General features: G+C 39.9%; 1 protein-coding gene across 8 annotated transcripts in view; it reads left to right on the forward strand.

The window, feature by feature from the left end:
* Window positions 1–19,766, forward strand: part of ELF2 (E74 like ETS transcription factor 2) — a 129,224-nt gene that overhangs the window by 37,815 nt on the left and 71,643 nt on the right. For all 8 annotated transcript variants that reach the window (XM_031935314.1, XM_023226017.3, XM_023226020.3 and 5 more), the window contains exons 2-3: window positions 12,107–12,191; window positions 13,773–14,010. In XM_031935314.1, coding sequence (XP_031791174.1) covers window positions 13,939–14,010 — 72 coding nt within the window. In that variant the 5' untranslated portion in view covers window positions 12,107–12,191; window positions 13,773–13,938. The remainder of the gene's footprint in view (window positions 1–12,106; window positions 12,192–13,772; window positions 14,011–19,766) is intronic.

Raw genomic sequence — 19,766 nt, forward strand, 5'->3', positions numbered from 1 at the left:
TTTGAGACGGAGTCTCGCTCTGTCGCCCAGGCTGGAGTGCAGTGGCCGGATCTCAGCTCACTGCAAGCTCCGCCTCACGGGTTTACGCCATTCTCCTGCCTCAGCCTCCCGAGTAGCTGGGACTACAGGCGCCCGCCACCTCGCCCAGCTAGTTTTTTGTATTTTTTAGTAGAGACGGGGTTTCACCGTGTTAGCCAGGATAGTCTTGATCTCCTGACCTCGTGATCCGCCCGTCTCGGCCTCCCAAAGTGCTGGGATTACAGGCTTGAGCCACCGCGCCCGGCCATGTCTTGTTTCTTTAAACTTTTTTCATTTTAAGTCTATTTTGTTTAATATTGGTATAGCTACTCCTTCTGTCTTTTGCTTATTATTTGTGTGGAATGTCTTTTTCCATTCTTTCATTTCCAATCTGTTTGTTTCTTCTTCTTCTTTTTTTTTTTTTTTTTAACTTTTAAGTTCAGGATACAAGTGCAAGTTTGTTACATAGGTAAACTTGTGTCATGGGGGTTTGTTTTACAGATTGTTTCATCACCCAGGTACTAAGCCTAGTGCCCATTAGTTGTTTTTCCTGGTTCTCTGTCTCCTCCTACCTTCCAACAACAAAACATCCCCAGTGTTTGTTATTCCCCTCTATGTGTCCATATGTTCTCATCATTTAGCTCCCACTTACAAGTGAGAACATGTGGTATTTGGTTTTCTCTAACTGTGTTAGTTTTCTAAGTATAATGGCCTTCAGATCCATCCATGTTCCTGCAGAGGCCATGATCTCATTCTTTTTTACGGCTGGATAGTATTCCATGGTGTATATGTACCACGTTTTCTTTGTCTAGCCTATCACTGATGGACATTTAGGTTGATTCCATGTCTTTGCCGTTGTGAATAGTGGTGCAGTGAACATACATATGCATGTGTCTTTATAATAGAATGATTTCTATTCCTTTGGGTATATACCCAGTAATGGGATTGCTTGGTTGAATGGTCTTTCTGTCATTAGGTCTTTGAGGAATCACACTGTCTTCCACAATGGCTGAAGTAATTTACACTCCTACCAACAGTGTATAAGCATTCTTTTTTTCTCCACAACCTCACCATTATCTGTTATTTTGTGACTTTTTAACAGTAGCCATTCTGACTGGTGTTAGATCATATCTTATTGTGGTTTTGATTTGCATTTCTTTAATGATCCGTGATGTTGAACTTTTTTTCATATGATTGCTGGCAGCATGTATGTCTTCTTTTCAGAAGTGTCTGTTCTTGTCCTTTGCCCACTTTTTTTTTTCTTTGAGACAGTCTCGCTCTGTTGCCCAGGCTGGAGTGCAGTGGCATGATCTGGACCGCAACCTCCACCTCCTGGGTTAAAGTGATTCCCATGCCTCAGGTACCCAAGTAGCTGGAACTACAGGCGTGTGCCACCACAGCTGGCTAATTTTTATATTATATTTTTAGTAGGGATGAGATTTCTCCATATTGACCAGGCTAATCTTGAATTCCTGGTCTTAAGTAATCCACCTGCCTTGGCCTCCCAATCCTGGTGCTTTGGGAGTGCCTGGCCTGCCCACTTTTTCATCTGGTTGTTTTTTTCTTGTATATTTGTTTAAGTTCCTTGTAGATGCTGGATATTAGATCTTTGTTGGATGCATAGTTTGCAGAATTTTTCTCCATTCTGTAGGTTGCCTGTTTGTTGATAGTTTGTTTTGCCATGCAGAAGCTCTTTAGTTTAATTAGATCCTATTTGTCAATTTTTGCTTTTGTTGCAGTTGCTTTTGGTGTCTTTGTCATGAAATCCTTGCCCTTACCTATGTCCTGAATGGTACTGCCTGGGTTGTCTTTCAGGTTTTTTAGTTTTGGGTTTTACATTTAAGTCTTTTTTCTCACTTTGAAAGGATGGTTTTGTTGGATATAGGATCCTTTGTGGGCAGATTTTTTCTTTTTCTTTTTTCTTTCTTTCTTTTTTATTCCCCCCCACCTTTTTTTGTTTTTGAGATGGAGTCTCATTCTGTCACCCAGGCTGGAGTGCAGTGGCACAATCTTGGCTCTCTGCAACCTCCGCCTCCTGGGTTCAAGAGATTCTCCTGCCTCAGCCGCCCGAGTAGTTGGGACTACAGGCACGCGCCACCAAGCCCAGCTAATTTTTTGTATTTGTGGTAGAGATGGGGTTTCATCATGTTGGCCAGACTGGTCTTGAACTCCTGACCTCAGGTGATCTTGCCCACCTTGGCCTCCCAAAGTGTTGGGATTACAGGCATGAGCCACTGCACTCGGCCATATTTTTTATTCATTTTTTGAAGACAGGGTTTCGCTATGTTGCACAGGCTGGGCTTGAATTCCTGGGCTTAAGTAATCCTCTCAATTCAGCCTTCTGAGTAACTGGGACAGCAGGTGCCCACTGTCTCTATTGGCTGCAGTTCTTTTCTTTTAGCAATTTGAATGTATTGGCCTACTGCCTTATGGCCTCTAAAGTTTCTGATGAGATATCTGCTGATAATCTTATTGTGTAACCCTTGCATGTGATAAATCTTTTCTCTCTTGCTACTTTCAAGCATCTCTGTGTTCAGTTTTTGAAAATTTGATTATATCATGTGTTGGTGTGGGTCTCTTCGAAGTTATCTTACTTGGAGTTCGTTGAGCTTCTTAGATGTTTTTATTAGGGTCTTTCATCAAATTTTGGAGGTTTTCAGCTAATATTTCTTCAGATATTTTCTCTGCCTCTTTTTTTTTCTCCCTCTGAGACCCTCAAAATTCATATGTTGGTCAGCTTGATGGCATCACACAGATCCTCTAGGTCTTTTCAGTTTTTTTTTAGTCTTTCTTTGTTTCTGTTCCTTACACTCAGTAACTTTTAGTATTTGTCTTCAAGTTTACTGATTCTCTTCTGCTTGCTCAAATCTGCCTTCAAATTTCTCTAGTAAATTTTTCGTTTCAATTATACTTTTCAGCTCCAGAATTTCCTTTTGGTTTCTTTTCAGATTTTCTGTTTCTTTATTTGTTCATAAATTGTTTTGTTGACTTTCTCCACATCTTCCTTTAGTTCTTGGAGCATATTTAAGATAGTTGTTTTGAAGTCTTTGTGTAGTAGATTAGCCATCAGATGTTTTTCAGGAACAGTTGATTTATTTATTTTTTCCTTTGGCCCATCCTTTCCTGGTTTTTTGTTTGCCTTATGAGTTTTTGGAGAAAACTGGACATTTGAATCTCGTGTGTTACTCTGGAAATAGAGTCTTCTTCTTCCCCAGGATTTGCTGTTGTTTGTTTGTTTGTTTTTTTATTGTCTTTGGTTCTTTAAAAAAATTTCAATCACTTTTGGGGTACATGTGATTATTGGTTACATGAATGAATGGTATAGTGGTGAAATCTGAGATTTTAGTGCACCTGTCACCCAAGTAGTGTACATTGTGCCCCATGTGTAGTCTTTTTATCTCTCACCCTCACTCCTACCCTCCCCCTTCTGAGTCTCCATAGTCCATTATATCACTCTGTATGCCTTTGTGTACTCACAGCTTAGCTCCCACTTACAAGTGAGAGCATACAGTATTTGGTTTTTCTTTCCTGAGTTACTTCACTTAGAATTATGGCCTCCAACTCCATCCAAGTTGCTGCAAAATACATGATTTTGTTCTTTTTTTATGGCTGAATAGTATTCCATGGTGCATATATACCACATGTTCTTTACTGATTGATAGACAGGCACATGGTTAGTTATAAATCTTTGCAACTGTGAATTGTGCTATAATAAACAAACATGTACAGATGTCTTTTTGATATGATGACTTTTTTTTCCTTTGGGTAGATACCCAGTAGTAGAATTGCTGGATCAAATGGTAGATCTACTTTTAGTTCTTTAAGAAATCTCTGGCTGGGCGTGGTGGCTCACATCTGTAGTCTCAGCACTTTGGGAGGCCGAGGCAGGTGAATCATGAGGTCAGGAGTTCAAGACCAGCCTGGCCAAGGTGGTGAAACCCCGTCTCTACTAAAAATAAAAAAAAAAATTAGCCAGATGCAGTGGCAGATGCCTGTAATCCCAGCTACTTGGGAGGCTGAGGCAAGAGAATCACTTGAACCCGGGAGAAGGATGTTGCAGTGAGCCAAGATCGCGCCACTGCACTCCAGCCTCGGCAACAGAGTGAGACTCTGTCTCAACAAAAAACAATCGCCATACTGTTTTTCATAGAGGTTGTACTAATTTACATTTCCACTAGCAGTGTATCAATGTTCCCTTTTCACCAAGTCCATGCCAATATCTATTGGCTTTTGACTTTTTAATAATGGCCATTCTTGCCAGGAGTAAGATGGTGTGTCATTTTGGGTTTAATTTGCATTTCCCTGAATGACTGGTGATGTTGAGCACTTTTTCATTTGTGTGTTGGCCAGTTGTATATCTTCTTTTGAGAAATATTTGTTCATGTCATTTTCCCACTTTTTCATGGGATTATTTTTTTTTTCTTGCTGATTTGTTTGAGTTCCCTGTGGATTCTGGACATTGGTCCTTTGTTGGATGCAGAGTTTGCAAATATTTTCTCCCATTCTGTGGGTTGTCTGTTTACTCTGATGATGATGCTGATTATTATTTTTTGCTGTACAGAAGCCTTTTAAGTTTAATTAGGTCCCATTTATTTATTTTTGTTTTAGTTGCATTTGCTTTTGGGGTCTTAGTCATGAATTCTTTGCCTAGGCCAGTGTCCAGAAGAGTTGTTTCTAGGTTATCTTCTAGGATTTTTATGGTTTTGGGTCTTAGATTTAAATCTTTGATCCATCTTGAGTTGATTTTGTATGAGGTGAGAGATAGGGATCCAGTTTCATTTTTCTACTTGTGGCTAACCAGTTTTCTCAGCAGCATTTATTAAATAGGGTGTCCTTTCTCCAATTTATGTTTTTCTTGCTTTGTTGAAGAGAGTTGGTTGTGGATATTTGGTTTTATTTCTGGATTCTTTAATCTGTTCCATTGGTCCACATGCCTGCTTTTATACCAGTACCATGCTATTTTGTTAACTATAGCCTGGTATAATTTGAAGTCCGATAATGTGATGCCTTCAGATTTGTTCTTTTTGCTTAGGATTGCTTTGGCTATTCAGCCTCTTTTTTGGTTTCATATGAGTTTTATGATTTTCTTTCTCTAAATCTGTGAAAAATAATGTTGCTGTTTTGATTGGATTTGTATTGAATCTGTAGATTGCTTTAGACAGTATGGTCATTTTCATGATAGGAGCATGGGATGTGTTTCCATTTGTTTGTGTTATCTATGATTTCTTTCATCAGTGTTTGTAGTTCTTCTTGTAGAGATCTTTCACCTCCTTGGTTAAGTACATTCCTAGGTATTTTATATAGTTTTTGCAGCTGTTATAAAATGGATTGAGTTCATAATTTGATTCTCAGCTTGGTCATTGTTGTTGTCTAGCAGTGCTACTGATTTGTGTTCACTGACTTTGTAACCTAAGATTTTACTAAATTCACTTATCAAATCTAGTAGTCTTTGGAGGAATCTTCAGCGTTTTTTAGGTATATGATCATGTCATCAGCAAACAGCGATAGTTTGACTTCCTCTTTTCCAATTTGGATGCCCTTTATTTCTTTCTCATGCCTAGTTGCTCTGGCCAGGACTTAAAGTACTATGTTGAAAAGAAGTGATTAAAGTGAACATTCTTGTCTTATTCTAGTTCTCGGGGGGAATGCTTGCAACTTTTTCCCATTCAGTATGATGTTGGCTATGGCTTTGTCATATATGACTTTTATTATTTTGAGATAATTCCCTTCTGTGCCTTGTTTGTTGGGTGTTTTTATCATAAAGGGATGCTTGATTTTATTGAATGTTTTTTCTGCATCTGTTGAAACAATCATGTGGTTTTTGTTTTTAATTGTTTATGTGATATATCACATTGATTGACTTGCATATGTTAAACCATCCCTGCATTCTTGGGATTAAACCCACTTGATGATGGTGTGTTATCTTTTTGATGTGCCATTTGATTTGGTTAGCTAGTATTTTGTTTAGGATTTTCACATCTGTGTTCATCAGGTATATTGGTCTGTAGTTTTCTTTTCTTTTTGTTGTATCTTTTCCTGATTTTGGTATCAGGGTGATACTGACTTCATAGAATGAAGAACAGGTTGATTCCTTGATATGGTGCTGTCCCCCTTCCCCTAGGAGTAGAAGTACCTGAGAGCCAGACGACTGTGAGTACTGCTGCTCCTCTGGGTCTAGCTGCCCAGTGGGGCTGCCACATTCCAGGCTGATTCTGGGGAATGTCTGCAAGGGATCCAGTGATATTATCTGTCCTCAGGTCTCCCAGCAATGTGTGCCAGCATGAGCTCTCATAGAGGTAACAGGGGAATGACATACATTGTGAGATTCCTTGGTTGTAAATAGCCATAGTATGTTGTCTTTCTTAAATGCTGGTTGTAGTATTAATAAACTGGTCATGTGGACAGACTCCGGACATCCTGGTTAGCCAGGGTACTGCTGACAGTGCTGATAGCTGAGGTCGTTCATAAGTTTTCTTCTTCCTGGGTGCAATGTTCTTTTACCTGTAGATGCTGTAATAAACTGTGTCTATTGGCCTCCAGCCAGGAGGTGGTGCGTGCAAAAGAGTGCCAGCTGTGGTTGAAGTGGTGGGATTTGTGCTTGTCCTATGTTACCCATGGGAAGTATTTTGGTTTATCAGATGATGGGTGAGGCCATAGGGCTCCCAAAAGTTTCTGTCTTTTGTGTTAACCTACCAGGGCAGGTGGAGGGGCAAAGCCAGGTGGGGGCTTGGTCAGGCAGGCCTGCTCTTTGGCTCTGCATGTGTGGTGTAAGCACAGACCCATGTTGGGCTTTTGGAGCCATACTCTGGCCACTGGGGTAATGTTTCAGGAAAGAGCTTAGCTACCTCTACTTCACAGAAGAGTTCATGCAGGGAGTGGGGAGTAGCAGGTGGGAGTAAGTCTCATTCAGCTCCTACACACTTGGCAAGGCAGGTCTCTCACTCACAGTGTTCACTAGCAGCAGCTAACTAAATTCCAAGCTGTTTATGTACAGGAACCTCAGCTTTCAGGCCATGCCCCTTTTCTTCCACTGGCAATGCCAGAGCACCCAGCTCCTGTGCCTGTGGTTACAGCACACTTCCCATTCGTCCACCCAGTTCAGGCCAAGGCAGTTCATCCCCACTGGAGATTATATTTTGAATTTCAAATTGGGAGCTTCTTTCAACCTGCAACCACTGCCTGAGTTAGTTGGCAGAACTTTGAACTCCCCTGTGACAGAATCAGGAATAGCTTCCCTTGGTTTGCGTTGGAGACTGGGAATACACAAAAGGCTCTTCCTGCTCCTGGTCCTACTTGTATATTCTCCACCGCTCCCTATATCAGTTTGAGCACTGGGTGGGGTTAAGGCCTTCCCCTGTGGGCTGGTTTTCCAGTTTTCATAGTGGGGGTGTATACTCTGGAGGTAATCTCTCTCTCTCTCATACTCTGGGGACTTACAGTTTTTTACCTGGCTCATGGTGTAGACTGCAGCCCGCCCCTTCCTTCAAAGGATCTGTGATTTCTTTCCATTTTTCTGTTAAGTTCCTGTATTGCTTCTTTGAAAAAAGTTCACAGTTCGAGTCTCTGCCCACTATTTTTTCTTTCCAAGTGGGAGAGGCATGCCAACACTACCTCCAATCTGCCATCTTCGGGAGGGCGGGATTTTTTTTTTTTTTTTTAATTAAAGTTTAAATTTTTGTAGGCTGACTCTGTGGCAAGGATCAGCCTAAGGTGTATTTAAGGTTTCTCAGGTCTTTTCTGAGCCTGGGCTTGTGTGGCCACTTTCTACATTTTTCCATATATATAGTTTTTGAATGTCCTAGTCTTTATTTTATTTTATTTTTTATTTTGAGACAGAGTCTTACTCTGTTGCCCGGGCTGGAATGCAGTGGCTCAATCTTAGCTCACTGCAACCTCCGCCTCCTGGGCTCAAGCCCCTGCCTCAGCCTCCCGAGTAACTGGGATTACAGGTGCCCACCACCACGCCCGGCTAATTTTTGTATATTTAGTGGAGACGGGGTTTCATTATGTTGGCCAGGCTAGCCTTGAACTCCTGACCTCAAGTGATCTGTCCACCTTGGCCTCCCAAGGTGCAGGGATTACAGATGTGAGCCACCACGCCCAGCCAAATGTCCTAGTCTTTAATGTGTGGCTCTCAAAAGGGAAAAAAGAGTAAAATGGGGTTTGCTGGCCTTTTAAGTCCCCTAGAAGTGACTTCAGCCAGAGGGGGAGAGTCTTAACAATAATAACTACTCATTTCTTTGTGTGCTCCTCTGTGATCAGAAGCAATAATCAGTGATCAGAGCACAGATCTCTGATATTTGGAAAATAGTCCTTTTTGCTTACCATGGCCCTCACAAGTTGCATGCACACTGTTCCAGGAACACATGCACAGCTGTCTACCCTCGAGTTGGGGGATGGGTAGCTGATTCTGTGCTGAGAGCTAGAATGACCGAAATTAACCACAATTTATTGTCCAAACCTTCCCTTGGAGGTTGCAAGCCTTTAGTATCTTCCAGAGTTCCAAAATAATTACATTAGGTAGAGTCTGCCAGTGCAATTGTTGTCTAGATAGGGATACAGATTCCTGGTATATCCTATTCCATCATCTTCTGAGAATCCTCCAGCCTGGGTTCATTCTTGGTTTCTTTCTTTCTCTCATACTAATCAATCCACAGCAATTTTGCTTGTAAATGTCATCCTTTTATCTGCAAAATATATCTAAAGATTGACTACTTTTTTTTTTTTTTTGAGACAGGGTCTCACTCTGTCGCCCAAGCTGGAGTGCAGTGGTGAGATCTTGGATCACTGCAGCTTCAACCTGCCCAGCATCCCGAGTAGCTGGGACAAAGGGGTGTGGCATCATGCTTGGCTATGATCACTTTTCACTACCTCCAGAACTACCACTCTGGTCCCAGCCAGTATCACTTCTCATCTCGATTATAGGTTGGTGCAAAAGTAGTTTGCATTACATTAAAACTAATGGCAAAACTGCAATTACTTTTGCACAACATATATTATTGTAGCCTGCTAACTGACACCTGTTTCTGCTCTTGTTCCCTTGTCTGTTCTCAACCCAGCATCTGAATGATCCTTATAATAATCAGATCATCTTTTTGTGTAAAACCTTCCTTCCCTCTGAAGTCAAAGTCCTCACAGGGCACCTACTTGGCTCCCTTCCCTTTCTGTCCTCTTCAACTATTCTTTCTTCCTTTTGCTCACTTCACTTCAGCTGTATTGGGTCCCCTTGCTGATCCTTTAACTAGTCAGGCATACATCCTCTTGAGGGTGTTGAATTTCTTTTGACTAGAAGGCTCTTCCCCCAGGCATTGCCACAACTCACTTCTACTTTTGGGTTTTTACTCTTATGTCACTTTTTTAGTGAGTCCTTATCTGACCACTCAATCTGAATTGGCAACTCTCCCTGCCATATAATCCCTGTCTCTGGTTAATTTAACTCCTTAGCCTTCAGCATCATCTACACGTATGGTATACTATTTTATTTTTTTCTCTCTCCTCTGCAGTATAAGATCCATAAAAACAGGGACTTTGCCTTTATTCACTACTGGACCCAGGCACCTAAAATTGTGCTGTCGTATAATAGTGCTCACTTAGTATTTGTTGTGTGATTGAATTCATGAGTGGAGTGCTTGGGTTATCCTGGCATCAATGCTTAGTATTTATGTATACCTTATCTAATTTCAGTGAAGTAGAGGCAATAAAACATCTAGTAGGCAAATCTGGAAGAGAGATTTGAGCGAAGCTGTAGGAGTTTTCATACCTTAGAAAGAGTGTAAACAATCTGAAGAGAAAAGGACTAGGGATGGGATCTTGGAAACACACACCTGTAAGGGTTGACCAGAGAGCAGCACTGTCCTAAGACTTCGCCAACTGGGAACAAAAGACCTATGCTTTAAAGGTCCTCATATGGTCTTCCTCCAGAAGCTACACCCGTGCCCATAGAGTGAAGACTTTGTGGGGGCCAAGGTGACTAGTCTACCTGGTCTCTTTCTAGATCAATCCTTGAATATTTGATCCTAGAATTTCCTGCCCATGTGTCCCTTCACAACTCTCTTCTCTGATTCTCTCCTCTCTTGACTGTACAACACATATGGGATCCCCTGTGTTTAAGGGAAAGCCAAGGAGCAGCTGTTTGCAGTCATGTGACCAGAGCTTGGACCTGTAGGCTTTATATATGTGTGCATATGAAGTCCTTCGTAGTATAAAGTGGAGCTAAAGGTGGGAAGAGAAAAGGAGTTGGCTGCAGACAAGGGGAAGGGGTATGGACTTTCCTTCCTATGTCCCTACATAACATTAAGGGAGCCTGAGAACTCAAAAATAGAACTTGGCCTTTCAGGTTGTTATTAGTCAAGATAGGAGGAGGGAATAATAATTTAACAGCTTGATTTAGAACTTTTAAAAATATTTAGACACATGGTGTGTAGGCTTCCATTTGTACTCTTGTCCCAGTCTCCTTGAAAATGAGGGTTGAGCCTGCAAGGGGGAATTGAAAGGGAGTAGCCGGAGAGGGAAAAGATAAATTCAAGGTAGAGTTTCAAGAAGGGAGTGATTAACTGTTTCAGATGCTTCAGAGGCATCAAGTCCTATGAAGAGAGAAATGTATCCATTGGATTCTGCAAGTGGAATTTAGTAAAAGTTTCAGTTGAGTGGGGATGGATGCCAAACTTTGATAGAAGGAGGAGTACTTAAGAAATTAGAAAGGGGAGACGGAGTATAAAAGATTTCTTATCTAGAAACTTACCTGAGAAAGGAAGGAACTGGAGCAGTAGCTGGAAGGGTATGCAGGATTATGGAAGAGGACTTTTCCTTTGTTTTTGTTTTTGTTTTTGAGACAGGATCTTGCTCTGTCACCCAGGCTTGAGTGCAGTGGCAGGATCACGGCTCACTGTAACCTCAACCTCCTGGGCTCAAGCGGTCCTCCCATCTCAGCCTCCCAAATAGCTGGGACTACAGGTTTGCACCACCAGGCCCGGCTAAGTTTTTTATTTTTTGTAGAGACAGGGGTTTCCCTATGTTGGCCAGGCTGGTATGGAGCTCCTGGGCTCAAGTGATCCTTCTGCTTCCCTCTCCCAAAGTGTTGGGATTACAGGCCTGAGCCACCTTGCCCAGTCAACTTTTCTACTTTTAAGATGAGAGGATCTTGCAAATGCTTATATGTTGAGGGAAAGGAGCCCAATGGTAGTAAGAGAAGGTTAAGGAAAAAGGGAATAATTGATGGAACAAGGCCTACGATCAAGTGCTTAAGTCAATTGCTTAAGTCAAGTGCTTAAGTCTTTAAGCCTTTGAAAGAAGGAGGACTCTTTGAGGAGGCTTGGGAGTTAGAAGTAGGGCTTGGGATGTTTGGATGGGTGCTGATGCTAAGTCGGTGCGGTGAGATAGCAGGAACATGTCTAATAGTGACTCAGGAGGCTGAGGTGGGAGAATCACCTGAGGCCAGGAGTTCAAGATCAGACTGGGTAACACAGCAATATCTTATCTTTAAAAATAAAAGTTAAAAATAAATACTGACCTGAGCATGGTGGCATATGCCTGTAGTCCCAGCTCCTCAGGAGGCTGAGGCAGAAGGATAGCTTGAGCCCAGGAATTTGAGGCTGCAGTGAGCTGTGATCTCACCTCTGCGATCCAGCCTTGGTGACAAGAGTGAGACCCCAACTCTAAAAATTTTTATAGTAGTTTTTTGGTCTAGTCTTACTTTTCAAACTTGATTTTATACTCCTGGGGAGCAGAGGTTATACCTGTAACCACTTAGTAAGAACCTGTTATTAGAACTTGCCTAATGGAGGAAAAAAAAAAACAAGAACCTGTTTGAAATGCAGCCCATAATATGGAGCATAGGCTTCATACGTTGGTTCTGTCCTCACTCAATAGTTGTTTTGTAGTGGTGAGTTAACATTTAAAGTTTGAGAAAAGCTCTGATTTCTCAAAAACCTAGAAATAATTTATTATATTCCTTATATGAATGTGTGACATATGGCTTTGGAAGTGATTTGTTTTATTAAGTATTTTCTATCTCAGACACATCTATTTGAGCATAGTGCTTTTTAATATAATTATATTAATACTGTCTTTTTTCCCCTCCCGCTGGTAGTTCCAAAGAACTACTGGTTCAGATTTTACCTCTTCCGAAGTTGTGAAAACAGTGAAGGATGCTTAGACTACTTAACATACAAACTGTAAGTAACATTTATTTCTGCTATTATTATATATATTGGGAATAGTTATTTATATTACCTTATATGGTGATAGTATGATGGGACTGTGGAATTTTATCAATTTTTCTTCTTAAGATACAAAGACTTTCTATTCCATTTTATGTTTGTAAGATCAAAAAGGAGGCTAATAGTACTGATCAGTAGGATGAAATTTCTGCTTTTTTTCAGGTATTTCATTTTTCTAGAAGTTTCTGGAAATTCTTTATTGTTTTATTTCCATATCTGTATGATGCCAGCAGGCAAACATAATACAAGGGCATAATATTAATGGAATGATTTATGGGAACTGTATACTTTCTCTTCAAATATGCTCGATTTTTCTGCATTCTTTTTGACATGAAAAATTCTGTTAGTAATAAATCTCCATACTTCCTCTGTATGAAAATTTTTGCATAAATGAAATCAAATAAAAAGTAACTTTTTAGGAATAATTGAATGCATAAATCCAGATGATGTAGGAAGGGGAAAAATTGTAAGAGGTTAAGAAATTACTTGAAACCATTTGCTAAATTGCATCTTGAACTAATATCAAAATAATTGAGGAAAAGTATGACAGAACTAATATCAAAACAATTGAGGAAAGTATGATAAAATAATATCAAAGGCATTCCAAGTGGTAACTACTTTAATTTTAAACTACTTTATTTGAAAATATAAGCAATTCAAATTAATCTGTCTTACATACAGTTCCCGTATTCATAGTGTATTCAAAGTGTGAATACAAAATGAGATTGCTGCCATAAGCAAAAAGACAGTTCTGATTGTTCAAACAAACAAACCAGATGGGGCAAAGAAGAAGAATGAAATATTTAAGAATCAGTAATCTTTTAATTTGTTAAATAGGCAAATCGGTTTCAACGTTTTCTCAGGCTGGCACATTTTATATATTAAATGAATAAGAGATCTTTAACATTTCTAGAAACTAACATATTTCAGGAATAAAACAACATCTTTATAAAGGGAGAAAGTTACAACTTTTTTTTTGTTTTTTGAGATGGAATCTCGCTCTGTTGCCAGGCTGGAGTGCAGTGATGTGATCTTGGCTCACTGCAACCTCCGCCTCTTGGGTTCAAGCGATTCTCCTGCCTCAGTCTCCTGAGTAGCTGGGACTACAGGCACACTCCACCACGCCCAGCTAATTTTTGTATTTTTAGTAGAGATGGGGTTTCACCATGTTGGCCAGGATGGTCTCGATCTCTTGACCTCATGATCTGCCTGCCTCGGCCTCCCAAAGTGCTGGAATTACAGGTGTGAGCCACCGTGCCTGGCACAGTTATAACATTTTATTTCCTAGAATATGAATATCGTAATACTACCTATGTACAATTGCTTGTTAAGAACTTATTCAGTATGTTCATGAACTTGATTACTAACTCTTAAGAGGTAGAATCTTCATTACTGCCCTCTTTTGACACAGGGATATAGAAGCCTATCTTCTTTTTCTTAGTTCAGGGTTAAAATTAGATTGCAAAATAAGTTACACTTTATTTATGTCCTTCCTGTAATTTTTAAAATAACTTTTCAAATTCTTCCTCTTTTTAGGGTCTCTGGTTAATCATCTTTAGAAGACTGGATTTCTGGATATCTACTGTACTCCATCTCTGTTGACTTTTAAAACATGATAATGCAAACCTATAACACTGGCAACCATCAATGAACCTTTAATTTCATTGATTAATAGCGTTTGAAGCTTCCTCAGGGAATAACAATGACATCAGCAGTGGTTGACAGTGGAGGTACTATTTTGGAGCTTTCCAGCAATGGAGTAGAAAATCAAGAGGTTAGGCATTCAATGAATTAAGTTTCTATTTTCTTCATAGAAATTTGTGCATGAACTAATTTTGAAATTAATAGGAAACAGATATTTGAGAGTAGAAATGTACAAAGCATGAAATTATACATGTACATGTCGTGTATCCTTATAATTTAGGTAATAGAAGGTTAAGGAAGGTACTGCAGAGGTCACGTGAATTGTTGGAACATACATATATTAGAATGAACTTGGAGGGAGAAAACAAATGGAAAGAACACTATAGTATTAGTTGAGAGTTAAATTTAAATCCCTAATAAAACCCATTGTCTTGGATTATGATGTAGGTGTATACTATGCCCAAATACCTAAATTAGATTCATTCTAAGTTAGAATTTTGTATGTGCTTTACTTATTATCTTTGTTTCTTGATTATTGTATATCTTAATCAGTGTGGAGATCCATTGTATTTTAATCTCATATCAACACTTACGAATTTAGATAATTAGAAAATGAATGCACGTTTTGAAATTTTATGCATGTAGAATTTTGAATCATTAGCATATTTGGTTATTTTGTTATTGATAACATTGAAGAATTAGATGAGAATAAAAAATAACAGTACTAGAAATATAGGGGCTTCCAGGTCCTGGCTTCTATTCTCAGCATTCAGTGAAGAGTGAATATTGGGGCCGGAGGTGGTGGCTCACACCTGTAATCCCAGCACTTTGGGAGGCCGAGGTGGGTGGATCACCAGGTCAAGCATTTGAGACCATCCTGGCTAACACTGCGAAATCCTGTCTCTACTTAAAATATAAAAACTGGCCGGGCGCAGTGGCTCACGCCTGTAATCCCAGCACTTTGGGAGGCCGAGACGGGTGGATCACGAGGTCAGGAGATCGAGACCATCCTGGCTAACATGGTGAAACCCCGTCTCTACTAAAAATACATTTAAAAAAATTAGCCGGGCGCAGTGGCAGGCGCCTGTAGTCCCAGCTACACTGGAGGCTGAGGCAGGAGAATGGTGTGAACCCGGGAAGCGGAGCTTGCAGTGAGTGGAGATTGTGCCAGTGCACTCCAGCCTGGGCAACAGAGCAAGACTCTGTCTCAAAAAAAAAAAAAAAACTTAGCCGGGCGTGGTGGTGGCCACCTGTAGTCCCAGCTACTCGGGAGGCTGAGGTAGGAGAATGGCATGAACCCAGGGGGCAGAGCTTGCAGTGAGCCGAGATCGCGCCACTGCATTCCAGCCTGGGCGACAGAGCAAGACTTCGTCTCAAAAAAAAAGTGAATATTGGAAGGGATCTAAATTATAATTCAACAGTGCTGTCATAATAACCGATAATATTTGTTCAGAGCTGAGGTGGGGAAATGGAGAGTTTTCTATATTAAAAAAAAAAAAATCTGTTTTCTCTATTTTCTGTGAAAGATGCTGTGTTACTCATGCTTGCTAACAGTATAACGGTATAATGGCATGCTTGAGAAACAAGTTAGGACATCAGTCTGTGTGTTCTGTAGTCTGGAATCTTTTTTTTTTTTTTTTGCCTCCTTGGTGTCCGCTCATTTTTCTAAGATCTAGATCAGCTGTGGGCAAATTCGCTGGGAATAGGATAGTGAAGGTCTTCCTTTTCTTTTCTCAGTGGACTCAAAACCTCTTGTGTTTCTTTTGTATTCAGATCCAAAACTGGTGCAAAGTCCATTAAGAGAAGCCACAGCTACAGAACATACTTTCTTCCCATAGTCAATGTCTTATTTCTTCCCTCGAGATTCACTTTCTGTATGATCACCTCCAGGAATGACTCACCGAAGACATTACGGATTGGGGAACTGCCATCTCCTCCTAGATTACCCAGACTAAATATTGCTTTTTCCTCAAATGCTTTCTCCTGCCATATAGTTTTGCTCTGTTTTAACCCTATGAGGGGAGCCACCAAAAACAATAGGCAGAATATCTTTACCTTGTGTTGATTAAAAGGTATTATTAATATGGGGGAAATGAGGACAAACAGTTTGTTTCTGGAATACTTCTTATATTTTTCTTCTTTACATGGAACTTCAGTGTTCACAGCCAGGAGAACTTATTATCGTGGAAGAAAGAATCTCATAAATTAAATGACTTTACCAAGTTATTATTGACTAGTGATTTATGTGGTAGTTTTATAGGGTGATCACATTTTATAAAGTAAGTCAGAAGAAGACTATATCCTTAATGAGCATGTCAGGTAGTATGTCCCCAGAGTAGGGCAAACTATTCTGGGGAGGTTTTGTTTATGCTACGTAAGTGGCCACTTATTTTCATTCGTGTTTTCCTTTGACAAATATTAATTCACCACTTAACTGTCTTATCAAGTGTTTTTCTAGGCACTGGGGATAAATATTTCATAAATGTTGTGAAAAATAATTCAGGACTAGAGTTGGATAGAGAAGTTGGTAGGGAGTACTTTAATTAGGGCAGCCAAGGAAGGCTTCACCAAAATGGTGAAGTTTAGTTTAGAGCTAAATGAAGTGAGGGGTGGGGCAATAGAAATATCTAGGGGAAGAGAATTGCAGGAAGAGAGAAAAGCCACTAATACTGGAAACATGGTTTGATTTTACAAAGGGAGATTTGAGGATGGTGGTATTCGAAAGATAGATTTTTGTCTTAGGAGAAGCTTTTCAGGAATGTTTCATATATATAGATATATAATAGTATATGTATAATGGTATATATATTCTAAAATGTAGAATGGGATGAAAACTGACCTGTCAAAATTTTGTAATCAGAGTTCCAGAACCTGAAGAAAAAATAAATATTTAAAAAGTGGTAGGTATCTAGAGTTTTATTATCACTATTTTTAGGCTTTCTTTGTAACTTTTCCCCTGATTAAGTAATACATTTAATACAATTAGGATTATTCTATTTCTGAAAATGTCACAAAATAGTAAACTATAATGAGTATAGTTGCAAAAATTATTTTTCAAAATAATATATAAAATGTAGTCATATTTAAAAATGCAAACTACCAAATATGACTTATATATTCTGATAATTTAATAATTTAATATTAAGAGAAGTATTGGGCCTGGTGTGGTGGCTCATACCTGTAACCCCTACACTTTGGGAGGCCAAGGCGGGATGATCACTTGAGGACACTAGTTCAAGACCAGCCTCAGACACACAGGGCACCCCTATTTCTATATTGGGGAGACTAAGGCAGGTGGATTTCTTGAGCTCAGGACTTCAAGACCAGCCTGGGCACTGTGGCAAAACCCTCTCTCTACAAAAAAAAAAAAAAAATACAAAAAACTAGCCAGGCATGGTGGCATGCACCGGTAGTCCCAGGTACTTGGGAGGCTGAAGCGGGAGGATTGCTTGAGCCTGGGAGGTAGAGGTTGCAGTGAGCCGTAATGGTGCCACTGCACTCCAGCCTGGGTGACAAACCAACAAACAAAAACAATGAAAAAACAAAAAAGCAAAACCAAAAAACTAGCAGTCAAATCTAGCAGTGTATAAACGGTAGAATGCCATAACCAATTTTATTTTAATCCCATGAAGGTAAGTTTAATGACTCAAGTAATTCACCATATCAACAGAGTGAAAGAGAAAAATTAGGTGATCATATCAGCAGTTAAAGAAAACCCATTTGCCAAAATTTAACACCTATTAATTATACAAACTCTCTAAACAAGGAATAAAAGGCAATTTTCTCAGCCTGGTGAAGTCAATCTGTGAAAAACCCACAGCCAACATCATACTTAATGGTTGAGAGCAAGGCAAGGATGTCTGTCCTAACCATCTTTATTCAACATTGCACTGGCAACATTACTACAAGGCAGCAAGAAAAATAAAAGACTCACAGCTTTGAGAAGTAGTAGTAAAACTGTATTTCTAGATGATATAACTGTGTACCTAGAAATTCCTAAGAAATCGACACAACTATTAGAGCTAATAAATTTAGAATAGCCAGAGGATATGAGGTGAGTGTATAAGAATCAATTATTTATATATACTAGCAATATACAATTGGAAACTGAAGCAGTACTATTTAATGGAGCATCAAAAAGCAGCTGGGTTCCCTCGCATGTGCATATAGTCCCAGCTACTCTAAAGGCTGAGGTGGGAGGCTTACTTGAGCCCAGGAGTTCAGGTGCAGCTCAAGCAAGATAGTGAACTCCCTGTCTTTAAAAAAAAAAAAAAAAAAAAAAAGGAAAAATTTAATGAAATATATAAAAGACCTCTGTACAGACAGATGTACCAAGTTTATGGATTGGAAGACATGCTGTGGTTAAGAACAAAGTTGAAGGGCTTACACATCTGATTTAAAGACTTTATATTATATAAAGCAGCAGTAATTGAGGCAGTGTGGTATTGGTGTGCCAACAGACGTGTAGATCAATGGAACATTAAATACATATAAAAACGCTCAATGTTATTAACCATCAGGGAAATGTAAATTAAAACTACAAGATGATCCTACTAAACACACAGAATGAGGAAAATTGATAAGAATAATACCACATGTTGGAAAGGATAAGGAGCAGCTAGACCTCTCATACGTTGCTTGTAAGAATGTAGGCCGGGCACGGTGGCTCACGCCTGTAATCCCAGCACTTTGGGAAGCCGAGGCGATCACGAGGGATCACGAGGTCAGGAGATTGAGACCATCCTGGCTAACGCAGAGAAATCCTGCCACTACTACAAATAAAAAAATTAGCCGGGCGTGGTGGTGGGCACCTGTAGTCGCAGCTACTCAGAAGGCTGAGGCAGGAGAATGGCGTGAACAGGGAAGACTGAGCTTGCAGTGAGCCGAGATTGCGCCACTGTACTCCAGCCTGGGCGACAGAGCAAGACTTCATCCCCCTCCCCCCCCGAAAAAAAAGTAAAGTAATATAATCACTTTGGAAAATTATTTGAGTACTTTCAAAATTAAATGTACAATTGCCATATGATCTGGTAATTTGACTCTTAGGTAAATATGGAATGGAATGGAAAGGAAGGGAAGCCAAGACCAGGGATGTTCATAGGAGCATTATAGCCATATGAAGACAGGCAAATGGATAAGCAATTGATATATCTACAATAGAATTTTCAACAATAAAGGGAAATGAACTATTGATACATGCAGCAATGTGTATAAATATCAGCAGTAAAGAAGTTGGACACAAAAGAGAACTTGATTTCAATATAAAATTTGAGAAAAGGCGGATCTATAGGGATAGAAATCTGTAGGGATAGATCAGTGGTTGCCTAGATCTGGGTGTACGTGTGTGTGTGCATGCACATGTGGTGGGGATTGACGGGTAAAGTAGGTATGAGGGAACTTTCTGGAGTGATGGAAATGTTCTATTTCTTGAGTGTGATGGTAGTTACAGGGATGTTTACATTTGTGAAAATACATTAGAAGAATAAAAATATTTTCATCTGGTGAGGCAGATTCTCCAACAAGTTTTATGTTTTGCGAATGGATTCCTTTTTAAAGTTGTCAAATTACCGGTTATTGGCTTTATTTATTTTTTTTTTTTGTTTTGGTTTGGTTTTTGTACCAATTGTTATTTTTAAATGAAAAAAAGTATTTTGATGTTTCTTAGTTATCAGGATCATTGTAAAAAACAATAAACTCGGCCGGGCGCGGTGGCTCAAGCCTGTAATCCCAGCACTTTGGGAGGCCGAGACGGGCGGATCACGAGGTCAGGAGATGGAGACCATCCTGGCTAACCCGGTGAAACCCCGTCTCTACTAAAAAATACAAAAAAACTAGCCGGGCGAGGTGGTGGGCGCCTGTAGTCCCAGCTACTCGGGAGGCTGAGGC

This window comes from Piliocolobus tephrosceles, chromosome 3 (assembly GCF_002776525.5).
Source record: "Piliocolobus tephrosceles isolate RC106 chromosome 3, ASM277652v3, whole genome shotgun sequence".
NCBI lineage: Eukaryota > Metazoa > Chordata > Mammalia > Primates > Cercopithecidae > Piliocolobus > Piliocolobus tephrosceles.